Source organism: Sitophilus oryzae, unplaced genomic scaffold (genome assembly GCF_002938485.1).
Source record: "Sitophilus oryzae breed Bouriz unplaced genomic scaffold, Soryzae_2.0 scaffold_1000_pilon_pilon, whole genome shotgun sequence".
Lineage (NCBI taxonomy): Eukaryota > Metazoa > Arthropoda > Insecta > Coleoptera > Curculionidae > Sitophilus > Sitophilus oryzae.
In genome coordinates this window covers 1,272,941-1,290,343 of record NW_022145617.1, presented here as the reverse complement: position 1 = coordinate 1,290,343, position 17,403 = coordinate 1,272,941, and the positions used below count along the sequence as shown (strand labels likewise).

The window sequence follows — 17,403 nt, the reverse complement described above, 5'->3', positions numbered from 1 at the left end:
ATCAAGCTTAAAGCTTGATTGGCATGCATCCGTTATTTGTTTTAAGCTTACGTGCGATTTCCACCAACCAATTCGCCGATTCTTGAGATACACAATCTATGAGGATCATACCCACCCGAAAGTGTATCCCCGCAAAACGCAGCTGACCCACATTTTGTAGATCGTTGTGTTGCGATCCGATCGCCACTACTTCGTCCAGTATAGCCTCTTCTAGAGACGTTTGCTGGTCGGTGGTCAGAGCAACCTCTGGGAAATCCTTTGGCAGCACCGCCATTTTCACTTGTCCAGCAATAGCGGCAAAGCTGGTGATACGTCCCTGCTTGCCTCCCGGTGTTGGACGTCTTTCCATCCCGGCTTTTGTGAGTGAGAGGTTCTCGCTCCCTCTCTTGCCCTTTGATGGAGATGAGTCAGGTTGTTTCTTGGTTTCTTTACTCTCCCTTTTTCGGAGGGGTGTTTTCGCTTTTGCTTCCTCTGGAGCAAGTCCTTCGTGGAGCAGTCGGAGGTATCTCCGTGCTTCTGCTCCGCTAAGACCTACTCTCACAGGATCGTCTAGCCCACCTGGTTGACCCAGGCCGGGTAGACGAAACGGTAGCTTGTGTCGCTTATTGGGTCTAGAGGTAGGCTCCCGACCCCGGTAGGGGATTCCCCCCAGCACCTGACCAGGAGCTTCTCCACCAACGACAAGGTCTTACATCTCCTAGGGGAAGAATTTACAGTTAGTGTATCCAAAATGCATTTTTGTGATTTAAAACTTGTTACAAACAGGCAAAAGCTTAACGTTTAATAAATATAATTTAACATTTCCGAAATCGTAGGTTGACAACTTAAGGTGTGTTGGCATTTGCTTGGTTTAGCATTGTTACCTGTCAAGTTTTAATTCAAAAATAGATGCAGTTTTTCTTAAATAACTTAAAATCGGCTTGTCCAAAATTGTACAAAGTTGGCTTGTGTATTCAGCAAACGCAGATCTTTAAAAAGTTATATTTACGACTTTGCTGTAAAATTAATATGGGAGCCAATATTTGGACCGTTCAAAATTTGCACGGGATTTCCTATATTCACCACCCGGTATATTTTTTCAACATACCTCTTCATTGCTGCTGTTACTTCAGCTAAAGAACTGATTCCCATTGGAAATGATACAGTGTAACACGATCTCAATGCATTATAACACTGCTGTATAAAGTATACTGTCTCAGCATTAACCGCATGTCCTGCTAAGGTGTATGTTATTATTGTTAAAAATAACGCCAACTTATGGGTTAGTCCACCAACAGTTAAAATCACAGCCTTCAGATAATAAATTATTCTCAGTTTGGCAGTCTCGTTTCTAAAATATAAAAATATGTAATAATAAAAGTTATTTGTAAAAATCCTGAAACAGCAAAGCACAAAATAGGTCACTGCGAAGCTCTCTTATGTTATCAAGGCTCTGTTATGTAAATCAACGAAAATATTTGACTTTTCTCGGTCGTAAGTCCCGAGAAATTTCTTCGAGTGTCTTAGACCGTTGGAGAATTCCCATTCCAAGTTCCGGAAGAACCTTCCAGCCTCTTGAGTTCTGCTTTAAGTTTGAATCCCTTCCCCCTCCTATCCCTTGTTAAGCTGGCAATCTCTCTCTCTCTGTCTTTATTCCTACAAGAGGAATATAGTAGTCAGGTGATGTGTGTAGTTTGTCTCCATAATGTCTCCTATCTTGTGCTTGCTGCTATCTGCATACGTGACCAAGCCATCTCAAGCGGGATTTAGTAATCATGACTTCAACGCTCTCGCAGCAAGCTTTTTCAAGGACCGATACATTTGAGACATGTTGGTACCATTTGATTCTTAAGAGTTGTCTAAAGTATCTCTGTTGTAACCAGGGTTTGGAAGTAGTTAATTAAGACATAATTTACCTGATTAACTACGTGTAGTTTTTCTTCAAAAACTACGTCTTTTCCCGTTCATTAACTACATAAAAAACTACGTTAATAAACTATGTATTGATATTTTATGAATATTTTCCCTTTGTATGAGGTGTAATAGAGATAATATAATGTAAATATTATATTTAAAGCTATATTTCTTCTTTTTTCTTAAATACATTATGTGTTTTTAAAGCTTCCACTTATTATAACCTCACCCCAAACCTTTGATATTTGAAAATTACATACATAGGTTACATAAACTACACACTCTACATAAACTACATTAACTACATGTAATGTAGTTTATGTAGTTTTTAAAAGTACGATGTAGTTTTCCGAACCCTGGTTGTAACTTGTTTAATGCGTTCATGTGTCGGAGGTACGGCACCCAGGTTTCGCTTCCATATAACATGGTGGGGATTATTATTGCTCGGTACACGGAAAGTTTCATTTGTGTGCTCAAGTCATGATTGTAGAAAACCCGATCTTTTAATTTCCAGAATGCTTTTGAGGCGCTGCTAATCCTGTGCTGAATTTCAGAATCGATATTGGCCTATTCCGAAATCAAACTGCCGAGGCAATTCAATTCCGCTACATATTCCAATAGTTCTTCTCCGATTTTTATAGCGTTGTTTTGATTTTCTGGGGGAGTGCACATGTTTTTAGTTTTACCGATGTTCAACTAAGTCCCAAAGACTCGTATGTCCAGGTATATGTGTTCAGCAGTTCTTGGAATTGCTGTAATGTTTTTGCAACTAGAGCGCAGTCATCAGCGTATTGAAGTTCTGTGATGAATTTAGTACGTCAGCTTCTCTAGACATTCTTTAATCAACTCCGAATTGACGGTTACTGAGTTGATCGCTCTTAAGACTGCTTGACTATCGAATAAAATGACTATTCGTATTTCTTGTTTCGGATAGCGTCTAAGATAAATTGTACGTATCTTTCGACAGCGTAGATATACAGGGTGTAAAATGAAGGATTATAACTTACATTCTTGCAGTTGTAATAAGCTTATGGAAATATTCTTGCCAGGTATACATTTTTACAATTTTTATGGCAGTGAATGTTTCTTTAACCAGCTGAATCCTTTTTTCAGCATTTTTTGCGGCCACCAGTCTCTTTTGGGAAAAGCATTTTCCACAATACACTGGAATAAAAAAATTAATTATATCATTTATAGTTTAAAAATGATGTTGTTTATCAAGACACCTTTCAACAAAAAAATCATAAAGGGTTGATATTATCAACTCTCTAATTCATTTTAATGTGTTTTAATTATACAGGGTGGTCCGAATTGTATTGGGGAAACCTCGGCAGCATATTCGGCAGATGAAAATAAGTAAAAAAGTTCGTATAAATTAGGGATGGGTAAATTTCATTTTTCACCTTATGTTGAAATTTCATAATGAAATTTTCACTTATAATATCACAAGAGCTTAAATTATTTTCGGAAAATTTTTTGAGGGCACGAATATTTTGAAAATTTTCCTAAAATATTCGTGCCCGAAAGAAAATTTCCAGGAATAATTTAAGCTTGCGTGGTATTCGGTAAAAAAATTTCACACCTAAATTTGAAAAAAAAATATTAATCCAACATGACATTTTAAAATAATTTCAATTTGTTAAGTTGGCCAAGGTATTGATGTTTTTGACATATTATGTGTTTTGTCATTTTTGTTTGCGATTCTGTCATTAAGCTATTACTAGTTTTAAAACGTCTGTACGTAGAGTAAGAAGTGTATAGCGAAATGTCGCGATTTGGAAAAGTAAACCAACAAGTCATTAAAGAAGAAATTGAAAATATAAAACCAGATAACACCCGAAAAATACCAGCTTTAGTTAAATAAAGGCGGCAGAACTATATTTTTTAGAATATGGCAATTTCGAAGAAATTCATATGTAGGTATATCTAACATATTTCCTTAAATAAAAAATATTACCAACCTTAGTTACATCAAATGCTAAAACTCAAATGGGTAATATTTCAATATATAGACATTGTAGTTCATTCACATTATGATTGTAGATCTTATGTTTACCTTTTCAACTGTCAAAAAATTTCCACTAAAGTTTCGTGGCGCCTCGAAAAAATTTCCGGAAATTTTGCCATGGTAACTAATCAACATTAAAGCATGTTATTGGTTGAAAAGTAGAGGTGTGCAAATCAATAAAACGAACATCAATAGAAGTGGAAGACCGTAATTCTAAACTATTTATCGATTATCGCACTATTGCATTTTGAAAATTGATAAGATTGCATAAACAAACACGAATGTGAAGTGCACGTCGGCAGAGTTGCGAAATGCAATTGCAGTTTTCAATTATCGTATAAATAGATTAGAATAATTTTCGAAAAAATGAGGCGATAAGATACAGTTCGAACATTATTTTAAAAACAAACACTTCACTGTTTTTTTATATAACGTTATATTTCGTAAATATTATGGATTATCAAATAATACGTAAATATACTAAATACATAGAGCAATAAAGTCTGAATGCTACAAAATGAATTTAATAAAAACTAAAGTAATGTGCAACGAACTGGCAAACAGAAAAGACATTCTAATGCCGGATACGATTTTGAGACAAAAACAAGACAAACTTGCGACAAAAATTCGTCCACACCGCAAGGACAAAAGTACAACAAAGTCAAAAGTTTAGTTGTTGCGAATGAGTTTTATTAACCATGTGTGATTTCACTGGTCTCCTACTGTTGGCAGCACACGTCATCCACACTGCGCCAACAACTTGTCGTAAAATATGCGAACAAAACGTAGACACTTTGATCTTTACCGACTCGAGACGGGACATTGAAAAGTCTCCGAATTTTGAAACAAAACAAAAATGAGACAAAAATGTCGCAGAAACGTATTGGATTTGTCACAACTTTGTCGTAAAACATGAATGTTTCTGTCTTGTCTAGGGATGGGTAAATTTCATTTTTCACCTTATGTTGAAATTTCATAATAAAATTTTCACTGAGATTGAAATTTTGGAAATTTCAGTGAAAATTTCAAAATTTCAAATTTTCAGTGAAAATTTCATAAATTTCCTGAAATATTGACAATTAAATATTTCACCTTGGAAATTTCATGAAAATTACAATTTTGTTTTAAAATTACAAAAATGTTTTTCTAAACGAATTGCATTTTTATAATGAATTTCATTACAAAATATGCACTTTACTGTTTTGGTATAATTTTGATCATTAGAAAAATATTTCCAAATAGTATTTTTGGGCTTAACCATTATTTCTTTAAAAATTGGAATCAACACAGAACAGGTCACAAGTAGGTAAACAGGTCACAGAATAAACTTTATGAAATGTGAAACACAAAAAATGCACAAAAATAACAAATCTAATAATACATCAACATTTTCAACGAAAATCATATACTCTATCTATCTACATCTACTGCTGTTTTTTATTTGTCAATGTCAAGCGCAGGTCCTCTTCAGACGCGCAAGTAAATCGAGCAAATCAACGATCGATACTTACGTCAATACGGTCGACATACGAACACGATAAAGGAGTTCGCGAGATTTATGAAAATTTCACTTGAAATTTCACCTGCAAGTTGAAATTTCACGATACATTTCTGAAAATTTCACCTCTATGCTGAAAAATTCGAATTGAAACTTTCACTTGAAATTTCAATGAAATTTCACTTTTTTAAAATATGAAAATTTCACATTGGAAAAGTTGCTGACATGAAAATTTCATTTGAAATTTTCAAGTGGCACAACCCTAGTTTAAATGCATGTCCTAAAATGCTTCATTTCGGAGATTCAGAGTGTAGAAGTTTCATTTTTATTCCGGTTTTTCTAAATAATTTCGATATTTCCAATTAGTCGATATTTTAAAAGTTGGTGCATGTCTTGATGTGTATTGATATGAGAAATTTGATTTCGATGTCAATATGGCTCCTACTTGTAGGTAGCGCTACCAACTTGTGTTTTAGTTATAATATTGACAAAAGTTAATAGTTATTAGATTGAAATGGTAAATTTAGGAACTTTTTATTTTTTTAAATTTATCATTTTTTAAAGTTAGATGATTATAAACTATGTTTATAATCATCTAACTTGAGTTTATAATCATCTGCTGATGATGCTAACATGGTCAGCGAAACGCGCGTCCAGTGTAAAAGTAAGTGTTTTGGTGTATTGTGGTGATTTAGTGTTTTATTTGGCAACAGGTTTAATTTATGCCAATGATGACGGGTATTGATAATTTCTATTCCAAATATTTCGAGGAACCATTACTCGTTATGATTTTTACCAAGAAACCATTTTTACGTAAAAAACGTCATAAATGTATAATTTCATACTCAGTAGTTTTATACATTTTATACATATGCCGGCGACGATGGACTGGTAATAGAGTCAATCCAAGAAGGAGGACCAGAAATCATCAAAAAGCTTTAAATGTCCTATTTAATAAATGCATTGAAGAAGAAATAACCCCATCACAGTGGAACAACGCAACCATCATTATTGTACACAAGAAAGGTGACGTTACAGACCTAAAAATCTATAGGCCCATCAGCCTTCTTAGCCACGTATACAAATTATTTACTAAAATACTCACCAAGCGTTTGACAAATAAAATAGACTTTTTTCTTTCGAGCGAACAAGCAGGTTTCCGATCAGGTTACGGAACAAATGACCATCTTCTAACAGTCAAGGTCCTTATCGAGAAATGCATTGAGTATAATAGACCACTAATGCTTGTCTTCGTGGATTTCGAGAAGGCCTTCGATTCGGTAGACCAGCGGAAGCTTCTAGAGACACTAAGTGAGAGTCGCATCGATCATCGATACTCCTCAATCATAAGACATATATATGATAATGCCACGGCAAATGTCAGAATATCGACAAATCAATGCACAGATAAATTCAATATCGATCGAGGGGTAAGACAAGGCGACACACTGTCCCCTAAACTATTCGTTGCTGTGTTAGAAAGTATGTTAAAAATGATAAACTGGGATTCAACAGGAATTAACATCGATGGCAAATTGATAAATAATCTCTATTTTTCAGATGACATTATTTTAATAACAGACAACATACAGGAGGCACAGAATATGCTGGATATGCTGAATGATGCTTCGGAAAAAGTCGGTTTGAAAATTAACTTGTCAAAGACACAATACATGACGAACCTAGTACTAAGTGGAAATTTAAAGATTAATTACATACCTTTGGAACAAGTGCATATATATATAAATACTTAGGGCATGAGATCGGTATTAGAAGGGATAATCAGACCCACGAAATTCTACGAAGAATAGGTTTGTCGTGGGCGGCATTTGGCAAACTAAGGCATATACTGAGATCTGATATTCCCATATGTTTAAGAAGAAAGATCTTTTACCAGTGTGTCTTGCCTGTCCTCACGTATGGAGCTGAAACGCTTACTTTGACAAAAAAGAACATACATAGAATACAGGTCATGCAACGGAAAATGGAAAGGTCTATGTTGGGAGTTACACTCAGAGATAAAATACCCAATCATACAATACGAAATCGAACAGGAGTAAGAGATGCGGTGATATCTGTCTTACATCTTAAATGGAATTGGGCAGGACATGTGGCTAGGATGACAGATGGACGGTGGACAAAGAGACTTGTGGAATGGAGACCGAGACACGAGGCCTATAGAAGCAGAGGACGACCTCCTAGTCGATGGACAGATGACATTAAGAGGGTGGCTGGAAACTGGATTCAAGTGGCACAAAATAGAAGGAAATTGCTAGAGTTAAGGGAGGCTTTTGTTCAGCAGTGGACGGTATAAACTAAATGATGATGATGATGGGTTTTATACAGGTACGGACGAAAAGTCATTTCTCTTCAAAACAGTTAAATTATACTTCTACACCCTGTATCTCCGAAACGAAGCATTTTAGGACATAAGTTAATACGAACTTTTTACTTATTTTTATCTGCAGAATATGCTGCCAAAGGTTCCCGAATACAATTCGGACCACCCTGTATATTACCTTGTAAAGGAACCATGAGTAAGAAAAATCCAATCCCTGCAAAAACTGAACCTCCTATTCGTTTGTACAGAACACAAGTTACAACAATGGTCTGGATAACTCCTATCCAGAGGTCGTTGAAAAACTGTAGTGCTGTATCTATACTATAGACATCTTTCGTAATAAGGGTAACTACCTAAAATTGAAAAAAACGTATATTTAATAATGTCCATACAGGGTGTCATTGAAATGGTGTAAAAAAATCGGGGGGTGATAGTACTCCTAAAAATAGTAAAAAAAAGTTTTGTTATATTAAGGGAGTTAGGGGCACTGAAAGGATGAATTTAAAAAACGGTTTTTTTGAAAATGTAGGCTTAAAAAACGAGATAAAATTTTGAAAAAAAAATCCTCTGCCATAAATTTTGATCCTAAATCAAATAGTGACACTGAAAAATTATTTGGAAAAGCGGAAAGGGTAGTTTTTGCAAGGGTAAGGGGTTGTTTCGTGAATAACTTTTTTGAGGTTATTTTTTTCCAACGTGGGTTCATTTTTTGAAAACTAGATACCCTTTCCTACAAAAAAGTTACTCTTGTTGCACATCGCCTAGAGTGATGGTTTTCGAGAAAATTGAAGGCAAAGAGTTTGCTCTGATAGGTTGCTAGCTGGTTAATCAACATAAATTTACGAAAGTTATGGCGGTTCAAAAGTAACCAAGTAGTTATTAAATAATTAATTGGAATATCAAAATTTCATGATTTTTAAAACATCTTTTTACTTTAAAAACGAAATAAAACAATTACCAAAATTCCTTATTAAAATAATGCATTCCTTAATTCTCATTCATAGTAAATGTTCAAAGTGACCACCATTCATTTCAATGCAGACATCTGCTTTTCTTCTCCAAAATCTGCGTACCCTGTGGAATATCCTTGGTGTTGCCCGAATTTGATTGGAACAGCCAATAATGCGTTGCCGTAGTTGCTCTTCAGTATTAATCGGTACTGAGTAAACCATAGCTTTGTTATTTCGTTTTCTAAAGCAATAAGATGTTTTAAAAATAATGAAATTTTGATTTTTCAATTAATTATTTGATAGCTAATTGGTTACTTTTGAACCGCCACACAGTGGGGTATTTGACACTGATAGTTGATCGAAATTTTTTTATGTAGACCTTATATAAATTATTGCTATTTTCAATTAAAGAGGAAATAATCTGAACAAAATAAAGGATAATTCGTCGATTCTAAAAAAAGAAAGAAAAATCACTGTTCCAGTGTTTCCACGGTCAGTGCCAGTAGTAATATCGCAACTACTACTACTAATGCTACGACTGATCCGCGAGCAATGCCCATACCACTAAAGTCGCTACTAATGCCAAATTGTGCTATACTGCTAATGGCACTAATGCGATCGCTTTGTACACAACAATGCCATCGCGGTTTACACCTCGCATTAGTATATCACTGATTGGCAAATTAGAGGAAACCAAGAATGTTTTCTCATTTTATCAGCAAAATCGCAAAAAAGTCGCAGTATTTTATTTTACTGTATGAAAGCCCAATGTTTACTAAGTAAAACGTATATAGACAATATGCTGAATTCTTCGAAATGCGCAACTAAATCTCTAAGTATAATAAAAATGTCACAAATTTAATCAAATTTTCTGAACGCCTAACTTTTAGTTGCAAAAAAAATCGTTAGTATAGAGAATATCAAAATAAATAATACGTTTTTGTAGAATACATACCTGCAGCTTGCTGCGCCATTTTCAATCAAAACGATAATATAAACGTAAAAAGAGCACAAGAACAACAACAATTTGTAATTTTAAACATAAAATTTAGCCATTTACCTCTTATCTGTGAGAAGTAACAACTTTGACGTTTCGTTGAAACAAATGAATGCAACTAAACACACCCATAGCAACGCCATCATGGCAGAGATGATTTAACTTATCATTTATCTTTTTTTGGGAAATCTTAAACACATTTGCTTTTTCGAATTTCGATCACCTTTTTCATGCTAATACCCCACCGTGCGCCATAACTTTCATGAGTTTATGTTGATTAACTAGTTAGCAACCCATCAGAGCAAACTCTTTGCCACTCTGGGCGATGTGCAACAAGAGAACCTTTTTTGTTTTTTTGAGGATTTTTTTTCAAAATTTTATCTCGTTTTTTAAGCCTACAATTTCAAAACAACCGTATTTTAAATTCACCCTTTCAGTGCCCCTAGCTCCCTTAATATGCATTTTCTGCCCTATACTTATAGGAACTTTTTTTTACTATTTTTAGGAGTACTATTTTACACCCCACGATTTTTTACACCATTTCAATGACACCCTGTAGATACTTTTGTGATAGGGGTGGTTCATTTCTTGAAAAATTGACACTGCGTTAGAACCCAACTGGAAACTAGATGTTAGTGTTTTTTTTAATCGTCAAGCTGCATTCAGAACCTCGAAATTAGTGGAACAAATTAGTGGTTTCAATAATTAAGCGTAGAAGTTTGTTCATCTAAATTCAATGTAAACATTCATAACGTCAAAATTAGTAGTAGTAATTTTCAATTAGTAGAAAAAGTTAACAAACTCATAAAGCCTCCTTCAGAACCTGGAAATTAGTGGTTTCTACTAGGCTAGAAGTTTCTTCCTCTAATTTCAATGTACGTATTTAGCACATCAAAATTAGTGGTTAGGTTAGGTAATTTTCAACTAGTAGAAAAAGTTAACAAACTTTTAACTTTTGCTACTAATTACAGGTACTTCAAAATTTGTTTGTAATGTCATTTTGGTTTTTGACTATCATCCGCCAAGAAAAATTGTGGTTAGAAATGAAAAGTTTATTGTTTTATAAGCTAATTATTAGGCTTTCTCTATGGATACAACTGACTACCGCAAGCTGTTGCTAATTTTAATTGTATTTTTAGGCATTATGAATGAACATAAACTCATAAAAAGTATAATTGAAACCACTAATTTATTTCACTAAGTTGAACTTTGAATTTTGACCGTTACTTTTTACCAACATGGCAAATATAAAATCCCTCTGTCAAAAAAGTTACTGATATTCTTTAAATTGAGTGCCTGAACGAATCAGATAGGTAACTCTTTTTACTTTCGTGAAATAGAAAAGGAAAATAATAAACCAAGTGACAGTTCTTCCACTTCTTGCAAAAATCAACACGAAATGTCATAATTATCAAAAGTAAAATTTCATCAGCTTTTGACATTTCTAAATATCAGATCAATGCCGTCTCTAATAGAACAGCCTCGGAGCGAGATTTATGACATCACGCTAGTTAGATACTACGGATTAATAAATTTAATTAAGTAATTTTTTGGATTATATTCGACACTATTTTTTTCATATGACACAACACTGATGAAGACTATAATGTTAGCCGAAACGTTTTTTTTAACCAAAAAAAAAATAATGAAAACCCAAATAAAAACTTAATTAGCGTTTTCCCCGAACCTAAATCCCAAGAAAATCAAACATTTTAGAATAATTTTACATATAAAATGACGATCTTTATTTCGTATCCATCGCTGACTCCTTTTTTTCTATGATATTGTATTATTTGCAAATATAATTTTTCGAACATTGATACTTGCAAAATATACATATAAATTTTGTGAATGCAAATAATAACACATCACTATTAGTAGATACCGTAAAATGGGGTGAATAGAAACATAGTGGTGAATAGAAACAAAATTTCTGAAAAAAATCAAATCACGATTAAAAATATTCAAAGTAAAAAAAAGTCGACATATCTAATTTTTCTATCATTGGTAATACACAATAAAATGTAAAAACTATATTTTTATCTGTGGCAGCACTGTTTCTGTCAATCAGCTGATCAATAAATGTGAGATCGATTTATCACCTATTTTGTATGGCGCGAAAACTTTATAAATAAAATATTTATTTTTAAAGTAATACATAAGCTGGTACATGTAAGTTGTCATATTATATGTATTGTTAATTATTGTTAAACCTACTTCTTAACTATTACTATGTAATAATTTACTGTTTCTAATCACCTTGTTGGAAATAGAATAGATAAAAACATTAACATCAATGTGTGTTTCTATTCTCCCGAATAGCAGGTGAATAGAAACACAAATGTTATTTTTATTTAATATTTGTATGCATATTTTTCAAAAATCAAATTATATGTATACGCAAAGAACAAACAAAGACCCATGTTTTAAAATATTCGGGAAAATAATACCACATTTTTATCAACCGGTATATCGCTAATAGCCTACGAAACTGTTTCTATTCACCCCATTTTACGGTAGTGAATGTTTTTTGTTAAATTAGATCGATTTTCAAACCCCAAAATTTAAAATATATTTTACATTTTACCCATTATCTTATGTACCTATTCATTATTTGTATATTGTAACAGATTTGCTGCATGGTTCATAGTTTATTTGCCAAAATATTTATTACTATAAATAGGTATATATATTGTATTTATTAACTGTATATTATATATATTTCATGTAAACTATATCATTTTTAAAATACAAACCAAAAATACGAGGAATAATTATGTTTTCCATATATTCTACAACATATTTATTAATCCGTAGTACCTATCTAACTAGCGTGACGTCATAAATCTCGCTCCGAGGCTGTTCTATTAGAGACGGCATTGCGTCAGCATGGCCCAAGTTGCTAACCTAATAAAATTAACACTAGAAAAACCCGCGGGAACTGACAAATTCAAGTATTCGTTTCACAGACTATACAAACACACTGTATGATGTTACCTTTCCCATGGAAGCGTCAGAAAAGGCTCCTGACCCTAGTTTTAACGCTTTTCTATAAATGAGCGAGCCAAGCGCCGATCTAACTTTCATAGAGTACTCCATAACTATTTGCTGGTAGTTGTGGTTATATATACAGTTAACTACGTTGATAGTTATCAGAAGGAAGGCGTAGAGAACAGCTTCCTTTTTGGAAACAGTAGTTTGGTCAGTTTGGAAAAAGGCTACGAATTTTGACATAGCCTTGGGCAGTAGTATTCTGAAAAAAATAGAAAATAAAAATATATATATATACAGGGTGCTACAAATTCGAGGTACGAGCATTGGTATCTCGGTAACCGTAACAGATACGAACATGGTTAAATTGGGGCAAAGTTGCGCTTTGGGATGTTCACCAAGACGCCATCAAAAAACTTTTAAAAATTTCATGGATTGGTGAGTTTTTTGGAAAAAACTAATTTTTTTGAAAATCATTTTTATTTTTTTCTGTCGTTACTTTTTAGAAAATCAAAAAACTAATTACAGATTCTCATAGCCACTTTATTAGGGCTATCTGATAGTATTTTTATATTTTCAAATTAACTGATAATTTGTGAGATACAGAGACCAACTTATTTTTTTTAAATACGGACCTGCAATTTTTTTATTTCAGATTTTGAAAGAACTCGGTCTCCTGAGTACAATGATATGCCACACTTAATATTTTTTTTGTTTTGACATTTGAACACAATTTATTTAAACTAATTTCAAGTTCGGTCCTGTTTTTTTTTATATTTAATCTATTCATCGTTACAATATTGATTAACATTCAAACTTAACAATGACGTGGAGTAAAACATTGAATACGGAAAATCAAATGCAATAAAATAATATAAAATAATTAATACAAATATAATATAATATACAGTACGTTTGTCCGTTCTGTAGCTCCGGGGTATCCGTGAGAGGGGAAACGATATTTTCTCGATGTTTTTCCTAAAAAATTAGACGACGCGTCCCATCAATAAAAATTCGACAAATTTGCAAGTAGCCAATAAAGTGAGTGGGCGGAGCGATTTGCGGTGACGCACTCGTCAAATCGACGTATAAAATATATTGCTGTTTATTTAAATGTTTTTTGCCCGCATTCCTTTCATAGACACAGATCCAACAGATGTACTGTAAACAATCAAATCATTTTCCCGGAAGATGGATTGGAAATGGTAGAGCAGTATAATGCCCAGCGAGGTTTCTGGACCTATCACCAAGTAGCTATACATTACTTGACGTCATTTCTAAAAGTGAAATCAATTCATTTCAACATTTACAATAAAGATTACAAAATACATTCGGAAGTATAAGAAGAAAGTTCAAAGCGCTATAAATAAAATTGAACGAAAAATAAATTTGTTCAATAGGGAGGGTGGTAACCCTTTCGAACATGCAGAACATTAGAAACTAGTGTGTAGAAGTTGATTTATTTATAATAACAAAGGTTAATATTATGTATATTATTAGATCGTACACTGAGATTTCAAATTCACAATAAAAAAGTTAGAAATAGTATCTTTAAATTTCTGACCTGGATATTATTAATTTGAATCTTCCAATTGGCTCGATTTTCCTTATTCAATGTTAATTAGCGCTGATCAATATTGTTGCGATGAATATAATCAGATTAAATAATTTAAGAAACCAGAGTCGGTCTTGAAATTATTGTAAATAATTTGTCTCTGATTTCATGTTGATTATTGTAAATAATTTCAAGCCAAAACAAACAAAAAAAAGTATAAAGTGTGGCACATCATTGTACTCATACCCAAAACAAAAAAAAAGTATAAAATTTGGCATATCATTGTACTCAGGAGACCGAGTTCTTTCAAAATCTGAAATAAAAAATGTCCGTATTTAAAACAATTAAGTTGGCCTCTGTATCTTACAAATTATCAGTTAAGTTAAAAATCTAAAAATACTATCAGATAGCTCTAATAAAGTGGCTATGAGAATGTGCAATTCGTTATTTGATTTTCTAAAAACTAACGACAGGAAAAAATAAAATTGATTTTCCAAAAAATCCGTTTTTTCCAAAAAACTCAGCAATCCTTGAAAATTTTAAGACTTTTTTGATGGCATCTTGTGAACATACGGAACTTTGCCCCAATTTAACCATAATCGTATCTATTACGGTTACCGAGATACCAATGCTCGTACCTCGAATTTGTAGCACCCTGTATATCACGATTATTTTGTTATTTTTATTTTATTATCAAACTTGTCAAAAATTAACACTAATTATTATAGCAAGATTAAAAAAGGATAGAAAGTTTTTTGAACTTTAAACTACACCATTTAAAAATCATCTTCACTCAATATAAAAACAAATTACAAGCTTCTTAAGGCCAACTAGCAGTAAGAGCTATTAAAAACTCAAGAACTGGCTAAGTAAATGACGTCTAGGGCTTGACCGCGCCAAAATTTATCACTACCGAGCCATCTTTGACGCCGTTTTTTTTTCGATTGTATGGTATTATTTCGGTTTATTTAATAAAATATACTGATTAGTTTTCGGAAAACTAAGTGCAGTCAAAATATTTTGTTTATTATTTCGTGTGATCTATGTTTGCTTTAATCTACCACATTTTTGCAGTTAGCCGATAAAATACGAAAATACTAAACCGCAAATATGCGCAATTCTTATTAATAAACGCCAGCGTAAAGTCATATTTTTTAGGTAAACAAGAAAAAAATAAAAATGTTAACACTGCTAACTTGATTACTGCAACTATATACATACCGGGTGTTACTCAAAAGTGGCTCACCTCTATAAACTTGGTGCATTTCAGTTGATTTCAAAAAATTCCGACCGCAGCGCTGTATACGGCAGAAATCAGACATTTTCTCTGATTTCATGTTGATCGTATTAAAATAAAATTGAAGTCGTGGCTTTGTCATAATATTTAAGTATTTTAGTTTTTTGCTAGAGCACTTATTGAAACTATAAAACACTTGAGTACGTGGTTTGTGTGATATAACGCTGTTTAGGGTAGTAAAAAATAAGTGAAAAAGAATTCATACTAGGCGTCGCGTCGCGATGAGTTGTGACAATTTCAAATGTTAATAAAATCGCCGAAAAAATGTTAACGCGTAAAGGAGAGCGTAGGGAGTTGTTGGGTGCAATAACATTCAATAACTCAATTTTCCCGGATATTCAACTTTCCCGAAACAACATTTTATAGCTTCATAGTTTCTCACACCGTTTTGATCAAAAGCAAAAATGGATTCAAACAGTTCGACGAAACAAGTGAGTAAACAAAAGACTAAAGAATATAAGGACATGTAACGCTTCTATACGGGCTACAGCAGAATTTGTGAGCTTTTTTTTGTTTTGGTGGCAAACAATGAGTCATCATTTGGTCACCAGCGACAGTTTTAGCGATTTTTAATAGTTTGTTTGTAGTAAACTTTGTATAAACTTTATTACAATGGTGATTAGTTGTTCAGCTTTCAAGTGTAAAAGCAACAGCGATAAGAAAGAGCCAGGAGTTGTTTCATAGGTAAATAAACAGTCCACCCCAACTTTTTAGCGTTTTCTTATTGAATTCGATAATTATTCTTCAATTTCAATTCACATCTATACGTACTTGATATGTGCTATACGTCGATACTAGTTTTGTACCTTTTGTTAACATTTTAATACGTTTTTTTCGTAATTAATTAGGATGATACACCATAGGCGTAGTCAAAACAATTATCAAAAAATATAAATATTGCTTCAAACAGCTAGGTTAAGAAAAATATGTGCCACGGCACTGTTTGGTGACATCGTCACAATTTGCTCTCGGGTGTTATTTGTCCTTGGATTCTTTAGTCATTGGAGTAAACAAAGTGCTCGTTACATAATCAATAAATTAAATAGATATACCGGGTGCGTCTCAAAAGTGGCTCACCCTTATAACTTTGTTATTTTTAGAGTTAAAAAACGAGATTTGGTATGAGAGTAGGTTTGTTCCAACCAGCATTTCGAGATCGTTTCGAAATCGTACTCAAATCGTTTTTTTTTTGCACTTTGTTAGCATGCGCGGACTTCGAATAGTTTCGTGACGGTTCAAATAATTTGCAAAAAGTATCAACGTTGGAACGCTTTGTGGATTGTTTTCGGGACTGTCAAAAGTGTCAAGCGTGCGTGTATCGATCGGTTTTTTGTTTTTGTTTAGAATTTCATAAAATAACCCTATTATTTTTGTTTGCAATTTGCAATAATAATAATTATTATTCTTGAAATGGAGAATCAGAATCCAGTAATTCCATAAATATTGTTCATTTTTCACCCTTTCACTAGGCAGCAACTCCAAATTGTCACTATCTGAAGTGGAGGTAAACAAATCAGTCATACCATCGTCACTCATCCTTAATTATTATCTATAGATAATTATGAAACTGTACAATTTAATATTTCCGAACGATTTACTCCACACAAACTCACAAGCAAAAGTATAACGCACACGTATTCGAATTCGTAAAAAATAACCAAGAAAGAAGCATCGGCCGGACGCCGGACCAGAATCAGCTATTAAATATCGATAATCCCTGCCAATATGCTTTAATGCGCAAGTAAACCCAAACAGTTCTCAATTTGGACCATGTACCGAAATTACCGTTCTGAAATCGTAACTAAACGATCCCAAGGTAGGTTGGTACGCAAATAGGATCGTCCGATAACCGTCAAATCTCGGTTGGAACACA

At 33.3% G+C, this 17,403-nt stretch overlaps 1 protein-coding gene across 1 annotated transcript in view; it reads right to left on the bottom strand.

Annotated features, from left to right (window-relative positions):
• LOC115878393 (multidrug resistance-associated protein 4-like) overlaps positions 1–17,403 on the bottom strand; it is a 65,661-nt gene that overhangs the window by 18,444 nt on the left and 29,814 nt on the right. Inside the window, exons 3-6 of the mRNA XM_030894931.1 lie at positions 12,685–12,940; positions 7,919–8,093; positions 2,901–3,057; positions 1,088–1,330 (exon numbers count right to left, since the gene is read on the bottom strand). Coding sequence (XP_030750791.1) covers positions 1,088–1,330; positions 2,901–3,057; positions 7,919–8,093; positions 12,685–12,940 — 831 coding nt within the window. The remainder of the gene's footprint in view (positions 1–1,087; positions 1,331–2,900; positions 3,058–7,918; positions 8,094–12,684; positions 12,941–17,403) is intronic.